The 18472-nt window shown below is 31.6% G+C and overlaps 1 protein-coding gene across 8 annotated transcripts in view; it reads left to right on the forward strand.

The window, feature by feature from the left end:
* The window catches only part of LOC145334557 (bumetanide-sensitive sodium-(potassium)-chloride cotransporter-like), a 93790-nt gene that overhangs the window by 30444 nt on the left and 44874 nt on the right, over positions 1–18472 (forward strand). For all 8 annotated transcript variants that reach the window (XR_013884857.1, XR_013884858.1, XM_080180069.1 and 5 more), the window contains exons 8-11: positions 4601–4663; positions 5051–5081; positions 12485–12568; positions 17464–17539. Coding sequence is in view for 6 of the 8 variants with exons in the window: in XM_080180069.1 (XP_080036195.1) it covers positions 4601–4663; positions 5051–5081; positions 12485–12568; positions 17464–17539 (254 nt within the window). In the remaining 2 variants the exon portion in view is untranslated. The remainder of the gene's footprint in view (positions 1–4600; positions 4664–5050; positions 5082–12484; positions 12569–17463; positions 17540–18472) is intronic.

An 18472-nucleotide genomic window follows, 5' to 3' on the forward strand; every position in this document is an offset into this window, starting at 1 on the left:
TGGGGATGGTCTACTTCCCCCTCCCTCACTAAAAAATTTATTAGCGAAGCTACTCTATAATCACTTTGTCAGTCCGTTATGCTATTGGAGAAACGTGATTTTCTCGGCTCCTGTTTTTTGATTGAATAAGTTCACATTCTACATATTTTCATTGAGATTTGCCTTTTGGTTGGGTGCTAGATCTATTCCTAGATTTTCTTTTTTTCATGGTTTTCTCGACTTCTATTCAAGATAGACGGCTGAAATTTTGAGGGAATAAATAAATTCACATTCTACATATTTTCAAAAAGTTTCTTTAAGGTTTGTCTATTTGTTGCAGTGCTAGATCGATTCCTAGATGTATAGGTTTGTGTGATTTTCACAACTCATATTCCTGATAGTCGGTTGTAATGTTGGGGGGGCTGAATTTATTCCTAGATTTTCACGTTATTATATATTTTTCAAAGGTTTTGTAATTTATTTAAATAAGTTAAATGCTTATTTTTTACGACACTACTCTATAGTTTATATAGTTCCCAGATTTCCATCAATAACTTTTGAGCTTCGCTACTTAAGGATGTTGTCATCCTTGTTTTTTACTTTTTATTTTTAAATAAAAAAAATGGGTTTTTGAATTCAACTCCCCCCCCCCCCCCTAATCAAGTTCCTCTAGAGGCCTCTAAGGGCGTAGTCGCTGGTCCTTATAATAGGATATACTTTGTACATAATAACTATTTTGGGGAAGAGTATCACCATCCACCCTCCCAAGAGAAATTGACTTTAGAAAAAAAACTACCTCCTCCCCCCAAAAATGAATTTTAATTGCTCACTGATTTTAAGTTAATTTTTTTCCAGATGTCTTTAAATAACTTTTGAGCTTCGCTACTTATGTATGTTGTCATCCATGTTTTTTTTTATTGAATTCAACTCTCCCCTCCTCAAGTGCCCCTAGAGGCCTTTAGGAGCGTAGACGCTAGTTCTTTTGAATAGAGTAATAGGATATCTTGTGTCTGTCAGTTCGCTATGGTTCTCCTTTACAGGTAGCTGCTAGTAGACTTAAATGTATTGATAATAGGTAACTAGGAAATTATTTAACTTATTTTTATTAGGAATGTTTGTACGTTCTTGTACGTTTTTTTACTTTTTTTATGTACGTAACGTATTTTTTTTGTGTACGTTATGTACGTTTTTTATTTTCAAAATTGGCTGGCCAGTCTGCAAATAAAATCAGCGGGAAACCAAGCTATTTTTTTAACGTACTTTATGTAGAAATCTTATCTGATAGCAGCTATTTATGTTCTACATTTCAATGGAACTGAAGGTTCTTTTTTAAAGGTTTAGAATAGCTACTCTTATAATAATATTATTTGTTTGTTTAGAATATATTTTTGATATTTCTAAAGTTTGTCGAGAAAATGGATGTAGAATATAAATGGATATTATGACAGGATATAAATTGTCAATTTAGCTTGCTAACATGGAACTCGTTTATTGGTCAGATCGTTTATCAAGTAGAAGGGGAGGGAATGGGGGGGATCGTTATATTAGCCCGTTGATAGTTTCACTTTATTATAAAACAAGAAAATCAGATGAAAGTTTCAAGTAATAATATATCCCTTTTCGAGAAATAGTAGCTGCACGCTATAATACTAACTTTATATCAATTAAATCTGATTGAATCTTGGCAAAAATAACTTTTGGACAAAATCACATTTTCAAAAATTTCTATTTTAGTTGTTTTTGGTACGTATATTAAAAGGGCTACCTGACAAAACAACTCTTAATTTTCTCATCCTTGGTCATTTTGTTGACCCCAATTCTGTACATAGTGAACTAAGACAGGTTTTAAATATAATAGGTATTGGTTTCTACAATATCCCCTAATCTTTTACAGTTTTACTGCTCTAATGCACTTGTAAGTTGTACTTTTAGTTTAAACCCTCTTCTTAGCGGCTACTGGAATAGTTGTTTTGATCAGGGATCTAAAGGGATAAGCCAATGGCCGATAAATTGATGTACATCCCCAATGATGATACAAAATATCACCCCTTCTTTAGATTAACATCAGGGGGTTGAAACGTTTGATCACTCATTTCAATTAAACAACCAATCAAAATTAACTAAAGTCCCTAAAGTTGTTAAGCCAACGAATAAGAAAACGTTATTATAAAACTTTGGGGACTAGTGTAATAAACAGCCCAATGTACCCTTTCTCCCTGAGTTTTGATCATGTAATGAGTGAGTGTTTTTATCCAGGGAGGCAGGGGATATTGGGTGTTTATTACACTAGTCCCCAAAGTTTATAACATCCCATTGTTCTTAACCTTTTTTGACAAAAAAGTATTTTTAAAAGCGAAGCTTTTCTATAATTAGGGTCGGTCCGTCCGTCCGTACGTCCGTCCGTCCGTACGTCCGTCCGTACGTCCGTCCGTCCGTCACGGATAGCTTTTTTCGTTAATTTAGACATGTTAGAATTGTCCTATCGATTTCAAATTTTGCATGGTGATTCCTTTAGTAGTTAGGTACGATTTAGAAAGCGTAGCAACTCTATAATCATTACCAAAATGTCCGTACGTCCATTTTAAACATGTTGATTTTTTTACTGTTTTAAATAGCTTTTTTCGTTAATTTAGGCATGTTAGAATTGTCCTATAGATTTCAAATTTTGCATGGTGATTCCTGTAATAGTTAGGTACAAGTTAGAAAGCGTAGCAACTCTATAATCATTACCAGAATGTCCGTACGTCCATTTTAAACATGTTGATTTTTTTACATTTTTAACAACAAATTTGTATGTGACCTAATTATTTGATTGGTCTGATTTTTGGTATACTGATTCCTGGGACAACAAAGTACAATATTATAAGCGAAGCAACTCTATAATCAAGTCCTAAAAATGTAAGTATGTCCATAATCATTATCCTGTATCAAGCAGTTTTTCAACAACTTTACTTACAATTTTGCTTTGACTCTTATACATTCGCATTCTGATTATTCAGTTCTGACATTATACAAGTGTTAATGTCCGTTTGTCCTACCGTTTCAGAGCTTCGCTTTTATGGATGTTGTCATCCTTGTTAATCTTTGAATATACTTATAAATGCATTACTTGATTTAGATAATAAATTTTTCTTTGTTTATCTATTTAAATCTTCCTTTATATAGGTATCCAAAATAGAATTAAACTAAAATGCTCTCTTATATACTTAAAATTTTTCATTAAAAAATTTACGTGAACAGTTGTTTTTCGTTTTGTATTGTTAAGATTAATTTAACAGGATCAACATAATACAGTTGTTGGTAGGTGGATACAAGATTCTCTTTCTTTATAAAACATTCTATAAATATGATTACTGATTTGGACTGTAGGGGAAATGTTTTATGAAAATTGCAATACTCTATTAATATGATGAAATAGTAATTCTGGATGTCTTCTTAAGAACGGAAAAAACTAGACTGAAATATCAAAATGTATATGATTAAAATACTATGATATCATATATGTTTTTTTGTATATTCTAATATTTTGGGCATATTTTTATGACCTAACTCATGCATGCACCCAAACAATAAGTTTTTAAGTGAAAGGAAAGCATATAATTTAACCCTATAAAGCTAAAAATAATTTTCGGGGGTGATTAAAAGCAAAAATGCATATACTGAAAATTCCAGAATTTACCTGACTAAAAGGTCAATATATCTATTAATCTATATGGTAAGTAACGTACTTAATTGCATAAAAAGTAATTTGCATGATTAGAGTAAGGTTAAAGTCAAGGTGGTATTTTAGATAATACATGCAATTAAAAGGTAGAAAAAAGGGGTGTCTATTATTTGCATATTAGTAAAGTTTACAATTTTGTTATTCGAAAATGTGCACTATTTTATTAAATAACTACCGACCGCGCCCCTAGCACTAAGGGACTCTTTAATAAAAGGAATGAGAAAAGAAGAAAAATAGCCCAAAACCAACCAGGGTGGGCATACAAAAAACCCACCCAAAAAAACGCACCCAAAAAACCCACCCAGGGTTTTTTTTAAAAAACCCAATAAAACCCCCATAAAAACCCTTAAAACCCTGGGTTTTTAAGGGTTTTTGGGTTGGGTTGGGCTGGGCTTTAAAAAAAACCCTGGGTTTTTCCCCACCCTGAAACCAACCCAATATTAAAATCTAAAAATAAAATAGTCTAGAACCTTCCAAGAACTTATTAAAATCTTAGGCTTCAGACACAAAACAATACTACTTTGAATAATAGAATATTTAATGAACTCTGATTTTTGACACCTTTTATGACACATTGTTGTAGCATACTTTTATTCATGCGGAAGAAAATGCACACCTGCAAGTAAATTTTAATTAGTCGTGTTTTATCTAAGATTAGAAAAGTACAACATTAAGTAGAATTTGCAAGAATTAAAATGTCGATAGATACATATCACACTTTTTTAGGAAGGGTACCCAAAGTCTTAGAATCGTTAAAAACTTTGAGTACTTTTGTTGAATTTTGATTGGTTGGATCCAAACTAATTGTGTACAATCATTTCAACCAATAATTTTGTTGTACTTTCTCCACTCATTCTGTGTTTCTGAAAAAATAGTTTTTAAAGAATTTTTTTTTAGGAATTTGATGAGTTTTGGACGGAACAGTGTTAAGGGACAAAGACCTACAGTGGAACAGCTCAGGCAGGGTTGCCAAGTAAATTTTAAATTAAATAATTTTCAGAGTAGTTTCGTAATAGTCATTGAAAACTTTTCATGGCATTTGCCACCCCTCTCCTCTACCCACTTACAATTAAAGGACTAGGGCTTTTTGAAAAACTTAATTTACATATTTGATATGTAAAAAATACCGCTGGATTGGAACCAGTTCTGAGCCATACTGAAAAATCGTGTAGTATTACAGACAATTTTCCACGATTATTCAATTAAGATGACAAAATTGATACCTATCAAAACTTGTTTTAAACTTAAAATATTTATTTAAATATTCGAGGAAAGCTGTTTATAATACGATGCGATACATAACTATTAAGATTATTCCATAAATTAATTTGGCAACTATGTTTCTAGAGATGAAGAGGGTATGCCAATCAACCAAAAGGTAAATATATTAATTTGATATTTATGGACTGACTGCCAGTTGTACATACGCTCGATCAAGTTACAGAGTAGCTGCGTCACTACAAAGATTCTCTAAAGTGACTAACCCCAAACTGTCCCAGTTTTGAGCAAGACGATTCAACTTAGGTCATTTACGTTTCGGGAAAGAAAAAGGGAAGGGGGGAAGAAAATCTCTTTAAAAGAGATGGGAGAAAAGGGAAGAGATTTTCTTCCCCCTTCCCTTTTTATATGACGTCACAGGAATCATCTTGCTCAAAACTGGGACAGTTTGGGGTTTGTCCTTTAAAGTACATAAATACCTAATAAATTGTACATGGAAAATTTTAGGGGAAAAATAAAACTTATGCAACAGTAAAAAAAAATTAATCCTAAGTAATTAAGATGGAAAGATCTCTGTCAAAGTAAACATTTATACTACATCTAAAAATACGTTTTTCTAACCTTAATTTATTTTTATTCTCTGTTGACCTAATATTTACAGGGTGTCCATCCATAACTAGTTATTTCTACTTAATTGTTTTTAAATACACTAAATTAGAACACATTTAAGTTCCTTAAATTTCCAAAAAAGTATAGAAACGAAATACTAAAGAAAAAGTTACGTTTTTATATTATTTAAAAATGTATTTTTGATTTGATTAAAACTGCAATTTGTATTAGAAAATATTTTGATAATTTTTTTTATTGGGCGGCACCCTGTGTAGAATTCACTTGCAGCCTTCTGATGTTCTTGAAATTGATACTTATCTGATAAGATGATTGTTCACTGACCCCTTTTAACCAGAGATGTAGAGCCGAAGTCGTAGTCGGACGTATTGCGCCATTTTTTTTTTAGATTTTCTTGTTTTTAAGTTAGAAGGTGAAATCAAGTTTTATCAGAAATAAAATACCCCCTGACTCCACCCCCTTACAAAAAATCACAGGATAAAATAACATTCTTAGATTGCATGTGTAATCTCAAAAACAAGCCATTGAAAAGAGCGAGGATCTACATCCCTGTTTTTTTACAGGCGTTTTTCCTCAGTGTTTTCATATGTTTGATTACTAGTGCTGAGTGCTGACATATATTTATATTTGCTTATGTTTAACCTTAACTTGAGTCTGCAAACTAATTATTCTTTTTACTCTTTTTATTATAATAACGACTGCGCCCCTGGCGTCTTTATAGAAGGAACAAAACAAAATCATCCAAAACATGATTTTTAAAATAAACAATCACCCCTCTTTCTCGTTACCTATTTTAAAGCTTCCTTTACATGGAGAACTCAATCGGATAAGTGGTTATTAGAATATTAACGGTAAAAAAAGACCTTATTCCTCTGCTTTAAAGTATATATTAAATTAACTTTTTGATAAAATTACTTTCTTAGATAAAAAACATATAAATATGCTATTATACATAATCTTTTCTTTAATGTATTGTTGTTTGATTTGTATGAAATATTTCAATTGGGATAAAGTTTCAAAGAAGTAAAAATACTTTCAAGTCACCGTAATTCACATCAAAAACAATTTTCTCATGTAAATCATATAGTTTGATAGGAAAACTATGAAAAAATTAAAATCAAGTATCAAAAACATTTCAAGGTAGCGTAGAAATTACATTTTAAAGAAGTAAGTAGAGTTGTCTTAAGGAAAGTTCGTTTTATCAGCGTAGCTACTTTATAATTAAGATTTTTAAAAACGTAACAGAGCACACAGTGAACTAGATAAAGAGCTATCATTATGATTACCCAATCGGAAACGTAAAGATTGCAATTATTTTTTACAAATAAAAATATTTATGGCAATGAAATTATTTTATTGCTTTTTTATTGATTGCAAAATCAGCGATTAAGTAATTTAAAGATTAGTCGGCAGATTAAATCTTGTTAGTAGCGTAGCCACTCCACACTTTGTTTGTGACTACCAGCTTCGCTCCAACAGTATTTAAAAGGAGAGGGGTGGGGGGAAGTACAGGTTTTACCTAACACATTCAATTTTATTTTTTTTGGGGGAGGGGGAAGGTAAACTAGGGACGAATCAACTTGTTAAAACACAAGTAAATTTTGTCTGAAGCAAAAGATCTCGAAAATAGTTTTAAAATTTTGGTCCTATTTTTTACTATAGAATATATCTAAGAATATTTTTGCTCTTGTTTGAAAAATATGAAATAATTTTATTTTTAAGACAGTATAGATACGAGTAAAAATATCATTTTATTGATTTAGTTGCGACTTTTAATGCTGTAAAAAAATATAATAAATGTTTTTTTATACCTATCTAATTAGCGAAAGTATAGTTCATTTGATTTATCCGTTTTAGGAAATTTATAACTGTACAACATTTTTAAACATTTTGAAATAATTTTGAAATATGTAAATAAGTATGTTATATGGCAAAATAGAAAAAATGTGGTCACAATTGGTAATCGCAGTATAAAAATAAAGGGGGGGGGCCGGGGGGGGGGGGGGCGAAAGTGACACTTTTTGAAACCAAAACTAAAAGTCAAAGGAACTCAACTAAAAAAAGAGTTACAGGTCTGACATTTTGCATGGCAGTTGCTTTATAGGGGTACAATATGGAACTGTGAAGAAACGGCGTCGCAACCGCCGAAAACCGCCGAGAAAAGGCAAAACAAAATTCGGCGGGAAACGGCGGTTTTCGGCGGTTGCGCCGCCGTTTCTTCATAGTTCCATATTTTACCCCTACAAAGCAACTGCCATGCAAAATCTCAGACTTGTAACTCTTTTTTTAGTTGAGTTCCTTTGTTGACTTTTAGTTTTGGTTTCAAAAAGTGTCACTTTCGCCCCCCCCCCCCCCCCCTTTACTTCAACTCTAACTCTACTCTAACGATGCCTAAAAATACTACAAACCTTGCCGCCCCTGATCTACAGGCCCTAAATATAGAAAAGATTTGTTTTTAAAACAGTGAAAGTTTAAATTGATATGATGCTCCACATAAAAACCAACATATTAATGTTGTAATATATGTGAAGCTTTTTATGCTCGCGGTTATTTGAAAAATTTTGATTAATTGTGGCTGAAGAAATTATCTGGTGCCTAGGGGCTTTGACCAGGGACTTGTACAATGATATGGGCTTTTAAAATAGGGATAGTACATATATTATTTTATGTGTTTTCAGCAATGATCGTAAGGGATAAGTTAATAGACTTCAATCTTATGTAAAATTACTCCTTCTGTAGATTAAAGTCATTGGCTAGTTGTACTAATCAATTACGATTTAACAAAAAAAATGTCCAAATTTTTAAGCCATGAAATAAGAGAACGTTTTATAAAACTAAAGTTCGTTTCCCTCCAAGTACCAGGCACACCTGAAAGAATTTCAGCTATTTAAATATTTGACTGATTTTTGTTCTTTTTCAATTTCGTTCTACTACAAATTCAAAGGTTAGAACTAAGTAAATATCATTTAACTTTGCTACGTTTTATTTTGCATCAAATTGCTAAAAAGCAGCCACTTAGTGCACAAATTACATATAGTTTAAAAAGCTACGCTACTGCTTAAATTTGTCTTGCTTGTATGTATCATGCAATATAGAGATTTGTTTTATTGATTGAAGGAATTGCAAGTTATTAATACAAAAAATTCAATGAAGGTTTTCTTTTTATACAATGTAGGGATTCCTGTATCAAAAATATTACTGGAATTTATGTATTTTTTGCTTAAAATGCGAAAAATTATGTATCGGATTTTCGTAATATTGCACATACAGTTTTTAGTAGCGAAGTTACTTTATAGTTCACTTTGTGTGTCCGCCCGTAATGCTATGGAGGAAACGTAATTTTCTCGCCTCCTATTCAAGATAGCTGAAATTTTAGGTGAAGATTCCTCTGGGATATGCCCATCTGATCTATACTTTGTTTTGTCCATCTGTCTATTATTTGGGGTGCTAGATCTATTCCTAGATTTTCTCAAGATTTCGTGATTTTCACAACTACTTTTTAAGATAAAGGGCTGTAATTTTCAGGGATTAATTATTTTACATTCTAAATATTTTCACTAAGATTTATTAAGATTTGTTTATTTATTGGGGTGCTTGATCAATTCCTAGATTTTTAAGTTTTTGTGATTTTAAAGTTTTCGGGATTTCCCTATTTGATCAAGTTTAATGTTTATTATATGACACTGCTCCATAGTAAATTTGTTCCCGATATCCATTCATAATTCTTAAGCTTCTCTACAATTATGGTTGTTGTCATCCTTGTTAATTTATTATTAGGTACAGTGATCACATGGCAAAATTTGCAATTTCATCTTTCTTTATTTACGAAGGTGAGAGAGAAATTACAAGTTAAGAATGGCAGAATATTTGAAGTACCCAATGTAGCATGATTAATTTTACAAAAATACGATTAATATGGTTCTCCTTTACAATGACCCTACTCATAGATCAAAGAAAGATCGCCCCTGTATAAAATAAAGCAATTATTAAAGGATATTTTAAGCTAGTACTTCGCACAAACATTTTGGATTTAAAAAATCCTTCAATATGAGTTACTATTCCATAGAGGCCTGCGAGCCCCTAGAACAATACAACTTATATAACAATACTTAGGCACTACAATTTTCTACTAATAGGGAATTCTTGCAAAAAAGTTTACGCCCGCAAAAAAATTTGCCTCGAGGAAAAGAAGTATAAAAAAGGTATTTGATGTTATCTCTCTGACCACACCTTTACTCAGGGATAGAACAATAGATTATTAATTAATCTATCCTTCAATGTTTGATTATGAAACTTGAACAAATATTTCTGTATATTTGGATTAATTAAAGCTTAAAATAACATATTTAGCGACATGCCCCAAAGTATTTAAGCCAATGAATTGGAGAACTTACTTATAAAACTTTGCATGAGGGAACAGTCTTATTCATAGTCTAATATCTTCTCTCTCCCTAATATGACACAACTGCTATTTGTTTAAGAAATTTCAATAGCAGGTTACGTATGATTAAAAAAAATACTAGATACTAAATACAATTTCTTTCCAGTTTTTCTTTAAAATTCTAAAACGAATTAATACATGTCATTGACATTTTACTCTAGATATTCTTTCAAAAGATCTATAGTACATTTATTTTCCATATGATAGGTATATAAATGTATACTTTAGATCAAACAGAGCAACAGAATGATTATATAAGAACAAATAAATTATGTGCTAAAGTAGCGCAGCAAACTTTTATGGATAAATGATTCTGTTTATACATTTAAAATTATACATAATTCCGCAATGTCTAAGTCACTGCGAGCACTATTTTTTTTTTCGAGTAATAAATAAGTATAGTTGTATAACCCAGACAACTACTTGGCCTAAGTTTTGGGGACCTTTTTATTCTGCTAAAAAAATGCTTTCTGCACTTATGTAGCTTCTTTGTTAATGATTCCTACTCTATTGGCTAATATTCAAAGACCCAATAAAAGGTCGGCATAGGGTTTTGACCCCTGCACCCTCTGTTTTATTACTTTTATGTGTGAGTGACAGTAATAGTCTGTGGAGTATTTTTATAGGTAATTTAACTTACGCAATATCCTATGTTATTTAGTAGATACTCTACTGAAAAGACGTGTTTATTATAGCTAAAATTGCTATATTACGTAAAGACTTAATTGGTATTTTGCAAAAGTAAGAAAAAGGGCCCTACTGGTACTGATTATTATCTCGTGCAGCGTGTCCGCCTATCAAAATTTACATGTGTAGCCCTGCGGCTGTCTGGCTAGGAAGGCATTTTGAAATCAGATACATGATGTTCTTATGGCTTAATTAAATATGAATACATACAATAAATAACTTTCTCGTATTCATTTGAATCCGGTGGATAGGAACCGGTTCTCATGAATACGAAAAAACTATGTCTAGCATCATTATATCCAGTTTTCTAAGAATATAGAAATGTACAATCATAAGATTAAAACTAGTTTTTTTAGCCGGTTCCTTCGGCACCACGGGGCTAAAAAAACTAGTTTTATTCTTATAATTGTACATTCTATATCCGCGGAAAGCCGTTTATAATACGATACGAGAAATAACTATTCCCATATTTTCCCTAATCTAAAAGATTGTCCGAATAAATCCGTCGCATGTAAACATGTACGTTCACTCATTTAATCCCATTTAACCATTTAAATTTATGGGCCGAGAAAAAATATACAATTGAGTTAATAAAGAAGCCTCAAATGCTTTTAAAACCTTGCCACAAAGGAGAAAGTAATTTTACTAATAATAAAATAATAGCTTTCGAAAAAATTACATCTAAACTAAAATTTTACTGTATTCTTGTAATAAAGTAACAGGATGCCTGTCAGTTTGTTTGTTTGTCTGTACCGCTTTCCATAAACCGCTATGGTTCTCCTTTACAGGGTAAATTTTCATAGGTCCTGGGGAGGTTATAGCTATTTTTGGGGAGGAAACCACCACACTCCCAAGAGAAATCAACCCAGGAACCCCCCCCCGCCCCCCCCCCCCAAAAAAAATCCTCTTTTAAATCTAAAATAAAGATTGGGTTAAAGAATTGAACTTCCCCCTCTTCAAGTGCGCCTTGAGGCCTCTAGAGGCGTAGCCGCTAGTAAGCTATAAAGTAATAGCTAAACAAGATAATATATTTATACTTTTGACTAGTCGAAGTAGGTTTACTCTAGTAAAAAAATCTCAACATTATCAGTGTGGATCTATAGTCTATACTCCATGTACTTTCAAATATATGGTCTGAAATGGAGTAGTGTACTTTAAAAATAACTGTCAAACTTTTCTGCTTTATTTTGAGAGATTTATAAGCATTAAGAAACTAATCCCCTTTTAAAAAGAAAATAAGGTTTTATTATTTAAAGAAATTGCATTTTCTACAGAAATATTAAATTTATATTTCTAGAAGCAAAACAACTCTATATGATAGAAATGTAATTTTCTCGTCTGCTATTAAAGATAGACAATTTATATTTGTAGTGAATATTTCTATGACAAATTTGAATTTATTATATTTGTCTTTTTTTTGTTATGAGAACTAAACATTTGCTCTAATTCATTTTGTCTTTTTGTCCATTCCAAGATTTTTATGTGCTTCGGTACTCATAGATGTTGTCATCCTTGTTTTTCTTTCTTTTCAATTTAATGTTTATATATAAAACAAGGACAGTTATGTTCGTAATTAGCGTAGCAATATCAAGACAACATTAAATGCACATTTGATCATACGGTTCCGACGCCGTTATTCACAATTCCACATTGTTTCTTATTAAAGCAACTGTCAAATTTCAGTACTATAACTTTTTTGTTGTTGATATCATTTGTGTATTAGGTTTGGTTTTAAGACGTGTCTCATCCTTCTCCCATCTTTAAAAAGGCACAAATTAACATAAAATCTATTATTTGTTATTTTTTAGGGCTCCGAAGAGGATGGAACAGACGGGAACACAGGCAAACTCAAGGGAAAAGTTGTCAAGTTCGGATGGATAGAAGGAGTATATGTAAGTATATTAATTTGAATTTTTGAAACCGTTTTACAAAGAATTTATATGTTAGGTTAGGTTGACAGAGCCGCACCCTGTGTTTAGGACACTGCAAGGAGGCCTATATTTTTAGTAGCGAAGCTACTCTATAATTTGAAATGTCCGTCTGTCCGTATGTCCGTATGTCCGTCTTAGTTTGGGGGAAACGTGATTTTCTCGGCTCCTATTAAAGATAAAAGTCTGAAATTTTTTGACAACATTCCCATTATCAAGGAGAACAATTAGCTATAAAACATCAATGTCGATAGGACCGCTTTTTAGCAGGTTTTAGGCTATTTTTGTATTTTTCACATTTTTCTCCATATCTTTGGTGTTTATGGTCCGATTTCCAAAATTTTTTCAGTTATAGAATCAAAATTAAATTTCCTGTCGTTTCAAGAAAACAACTATGACGGTCAGACTGCCTTTAAGCAGGTTTTAGGCTATTTTTTATTTTTCACATTTTTCTCCATACCTTTGGTGTTTATGGCCCAATTTCCAAAGTTTTTCAGTTATAGATATCAAAATTAAATTTCCTTTCGTTTCAAGAACACATCAATGGCGGTCAGACTGCCTTTTTGCAGGTTTTTGGCTATTTTTATATTTTTCACATTTTTCTTCATATCTTTGGTGTTTATGGTCCGTTTTTTTTTAAATTTTTGTAGTTAAAAATATCAAAATTAAATTTCCCGTTGTTCTGAGCATCCAGTATGTAATTTACTTTGACCGTCAGTCAGGGGCGTCCAAGCTTTTTTTTGGGGGGGGGGTAAAAAATTTTAGGGGGGGGGGTAATTCGTGTTTGGGGGGGGTAAAATGGCGCGCGAAGCGCGCCGAAATTTTTTTTACCCCCCCCAAAAATTTTTACCCCGGGGGTAAAATTTTATTGGGGGGGGTAATTACCCCCCCCTAAAGTCTGTTGGGGGGGGTAATTACCCCCCTCAAGCTAATTTACCCCGGGGGTAAAATTTTTGGGGGGGGTAATTTAATTATGTAAAAAAGCACCTACCTAATCTATTAAGTTAATAAGTACTATCCTATAACATAAAGTAGTAAGTAAGGTTTATTTGACTATAGCTTCAGATTTCATTACTTTTAATACTGAGTTCTCCTTTTTAGGAAAGCTTCACATAGATCCCATGATGGTTCCACACTATTATAGGTCAATACTTTGAGTGGTTTTATGCTATTTTTCTCCTCCCTTTTTACCCTTTAGAAAACACGAGTTCTTAGATGCTAAGGGCGCCACTACTATATATGATTATACTTTAAAGTGAAGCGTCTTATAGGTCCTTGTAAGTTTTATAACTAGTTTTGAGACACCCTGACATCCTCCCAAAAGAAATCGCCTATAGAAATTCTTTTTCATTATTTAATGAAATATTTAATTTAGTTAGGTATCTATTTTATGGAATCTTCAGTGCTTTACAATTACATCATAGATTCCCCCCCCCAAAAAAAATTTTCAGTAAAATTTTTTTTTTAAGAACATTCAATTTGGGGGGGGTAAATACCCCCCCAAAAAAAATTTTTAAAGAACATTCATTTTGGGGGGGGTAAATACACCCCCTAAAATCGTTGTGGGTGCCTACGGCACCCCCAAGGTAGGGGTAATTTTTTTTGGGGGGGTATTGTTCAAAATCGTTTGGGGGTGCCAAATGGCCCATTACCCCCCCCCCCCTTGGACGCCTATGCCGTCAGTCTGTTAGTCATAGTACTGAAATATAAATAAATATTAAGAAATTAACAAATGTTGAAAAGGTTTCGTGATTTTTTCCTAATATGCATGCTTTTGTCAACTAATATCTAAATTCTTATTTAATTGTTTATGCTTCGCTACTTATGGATGTTGTCATCCTTGTTTATAATACAAATGAATTGATACACATCCCCATTCCCCAATGATGAAAGACCAAATTTTCCCCTCTGCATATTAAAATTATTTGTTGAAATGTTTGGACACTGCTGGATTGAAACACCTAATAATGTTTTTAAATACCCAACGAATGAAAGAATGGTTTCATAAACTTTTGGTATAATTATCATTTTAAGTCTCTTCTAGTCTTCCTCCCTGAACAGGGGTGTATATTCTGCACAAGAATTATTTTTTTCCCCTGCTACAAAATTTTTTATTTTTTTTCCCCCCTAGATTTTTCTTGAAAAGTAGGGAGAAAATAGAAAAATATTTAAAGAACTCTATATTTTATTTATTTTATCCCTCCTACCACACATTTTTTAGTTTTTTTAACCAAGGAGGGGGGCGAAATGGAAAAAATGTTTTCAGTTTTCTTAATTTTTACATTTTTTTCCCTCCAACCACTTATTTTTTATTCCCCCCCCCCCCCCTGAGCCGGGGATCCCATGCAGAATATACACCCCTGTCCCTGATTCTTCTATAATTTAACGTATTTTCTTTCTAGCTGAATGTTACTTTACACAATCACATACAAGTTCTTCATACATGCAACATATTTGATCTTACGCATGCTATAATATAGATCACGTCGTATGAAAGGATTCCACGAAAAAAATATTAATTAGATTTTTTGAGCAGATTGAATAGAATTTTGATTGCAGCGTTCATTATTTTCTTAATCAACAGATAATTACATTCCCCCGGTTACTGCCGGAATTATCTACTAGACTGTCACACTTTTGGGCCAAGCAATATGAAAAGAATAAGATAAATATTTAACGCATCGTATTACAGACATTAAATTTTAAAATTATAAGATTTAATCTAGTTTTTAAGATTTTTCTCGTATTTATTCGAATCCGGTGGATAAGAACCGGTTCTCATCCATACGAAAAAACTATGTCTAGTATCTTATTATATCCAGCTTTCTACGTATATAAAAATGTACAATCATAAGATTAAAAACATTTTTTTAGCCCCGAGGTTTTTAATCTTATAATTGTACATTCTATGTCCGCGGAAAGCTGTTTATAATACGATGCGAGAAAAAACTATTATATTATTCGTGAAAATTGTCTGTAATACGATGCTATACATGATTTTTTCATAATGGATCAGAACCAGTTCTAATGCAGCGGATATTATCGGTTTCGAAAACCATTTGAAAAACACATTATGGCAGCTAAAAGATTTTTTTAATTGACTAACATTATTATGGTAATCTAATTAAAGGTTATTCATATTGTTGGAAGTATTTTGAATTGCTCTTTTTAATAATCTTTCAAAAATAGGCATTCCATTGCAAAAAACGCGATCTTTGGTTTGTTTAAATGTCCATTTATTTAGCATTTTTCAAGAATGTCAAGCGTGGGAAAATTTTTAGAATGTGGGAACCATTTATTTTGATTTAAATGGTACATATGATTTTCATTTAAATTCATTTTTTGGAGCCGTGAGAAAATTGTTTTAACGTGAGAACCATTTAATTTTCATTGAATTTCATTTTTTGGAAGTGTGGGAAAAAACGGGAGAAAAAATATGTTTTAGTATAAAGAAATGTTCTATCAGTTTCAAACCTTTTTCATTCGATAGATCATACTTGACTTTGGAAAAACTGTCAGACCGATTTTTGAAATTCAATCTGTGAAAAAAGATATTCAAGTTATAATTTTTTGTTTTGAAAATATTATTTTACATGTATTGACGCCATCTTGGATTATGATAATTTTTTTTTGTTAGAGGATTTTTTTTCTAAAATATTTTTAAAAAATTTACTTTTTACAATAAAAAAATCTTTGAACTTAAATTGACCAATAATTCAAAGATTTTTCTCTTTGATTTGGAAGATTCTTTATGATTTTTATTTTTAATGTCAAATAAAAACACAACAGTGAAAAAAATGAAAATTAAATGAAAAAAACGTTTTATGATTTTATTCAAGAAATTATTTGCTAACATCACCTTTTTGTTGCAATAGAATGTTATTTAAGCAAACAAAATTTAGCATAAATGGATATTTAAATCCCTCGGTATAAAATGATGAGATAACGCTCGATCATTTAATACCTTGGGATTTAAATATCCATTTATGCTAAATTTTGTTTGCTTAAATAACTCATTTAAGTTTTTGCCACGACTTAAAAGTTTTCGTTTAAAGTATTTTTTATGATTTTTGTGCACTCAAGAATAATTTTAAATTAACTTCTCGGAATTTGGTCGATAAAAAAATCCATTTACCTAAAAGCGGGACGTTGTTTTATCTACGTAAATTTGTATTATATGGGGTTGAATAAAAGATTGTGTAATTATTATTAACAAGGACACAATTTGAAAAAGATTTGCAGCTTGTTAATTTTATATTCTTTAAAAATAAGATAGATTTAAAGGGTTTTGTTTTTATCTTACGGCTGAAAAACTAGATACTTGTTTTAATAAATCATATACACAAATATGAAATAACAGCTTCAATCATTATTTTTAACATTTAAATGAAAGGAAAATTGTAAGGACTCCTATTTTACAATAATAGAGTTGCTTCGCACCTATAAAGGAAAACTCCAAAAAAATAATCTTTAATTAATAATTGCATTTATATTGGAACGCATTAATAAAACTAAAACTAGAGGCGCATTAAAAATGTTTATTTGTAATGTGCGTAGTAATTGGTTCGAGTCCTTGCTGGTAATCAAAGGCTTGTTGTCTGTTCTTTTTCTTTAAAATCTATGGATTTAGAATATACGGGGATATTATGACAGGGAAAAAATTCATGTCAATTTAGGTTGCTAACATGGAACTCGTGTATTGGCCAGTTGGTTAATCCAGGAGGAAAGGAGGGGATTGAATTATTTTGTCAAAATAAATGTTTTACTTTACTAGACTACATGATAATCTGGAATAACATCCAAGTAATAATATATCCATTGGCAAATGTATGCAAGTTAATCTTTGTTTATATTTGTAGATGAGATGTTTGCTGAATATCTGGGGAGTCATGTTGTTCCTCCGACTTACCTGGGTCATCGGGCAGTGTGGAATGGGTAAGATAACACGTGGGTTCTAATGTGGGTTTGTCCCCAGTTCATTCTATAAACTAAAATGACGGAACTGTGAAAAAACCATTCTAGAACCCACCTCATGTGCTAATTAACAAATAACACATTGACAAAATAGCCACGGCTCGGCAGTTGCCTACAGGTCGAAATAAAAATTGATGCCTTACCTTTTAAGAATATTTTTTTCTTCCAAACATCTTAATAGCAGTAAATCTCCGGCTTGAAAACAACTGCCGAGCCTTCTTTTAAATACAATTGGTAGAATAGAAGGTTGATCTAAAAGTACCCCCCACCCATATTTTGAAATAAACGAAAATCGGATAGCCCCTCCGCAGGTTAGGCATTAAGAAATAAACTCACCCTCCTTTTTTATGAATTTATTTCGTAAATGAGGGTGGTGGGTTTTCATCCTTGCTAGGCATTTCTTCAAAAATTTCATGAAAAAAGAGTTGATTAATTTGAAAGTAAAATTTGAATAGATTCTGTACAATGCTACTGATTTTTTTCTCAAACTCTTTTTTCAAGTGGCTTATTGTACAAAATCATAATAGTTATGCTATCGACAGTCCTTTTTATAATGTTTTTACACAATTAAGGGATAAGAGAATAATTAAAAATACGTAATATTACTTGATTGAGGGACCTATATATGTAAAGGGGTAGTTTCACGAAATGCATTTGAACTTAATTTAGTAAACCGCATATTTTTTGCTAGTTAATGGGTTAAACTATATTTATATGGCATATATTTGAAAGAATTTAAATTTTCTACCACGTAGTTTTTAAAATATCAAGACTTGAAAATCGTCTTTTTAAATTGCATATATCACAAAAAGACGATTTTCAAGTCTTGATATTTTCAAAACTACGTGGTAGAAAATTGAAATTCTTTCAAATATATGCCACATAAATGTAGTT

The sequence above is a fragment of the Acartia tonsa genome, chromosome 2 (assembly GCF_053477335.1).
Source record: "Acartia tonsa isolate MP-2025a chromosome 2, ASM5347733v1, whole genome shotgun sequence".
NCBI classification, from domain to species: Eukaryota; Metazoa; Arthropoda; class Copepoda; order Calanoida; family Acartiidae; genus Acartia; species Acartia tonsa.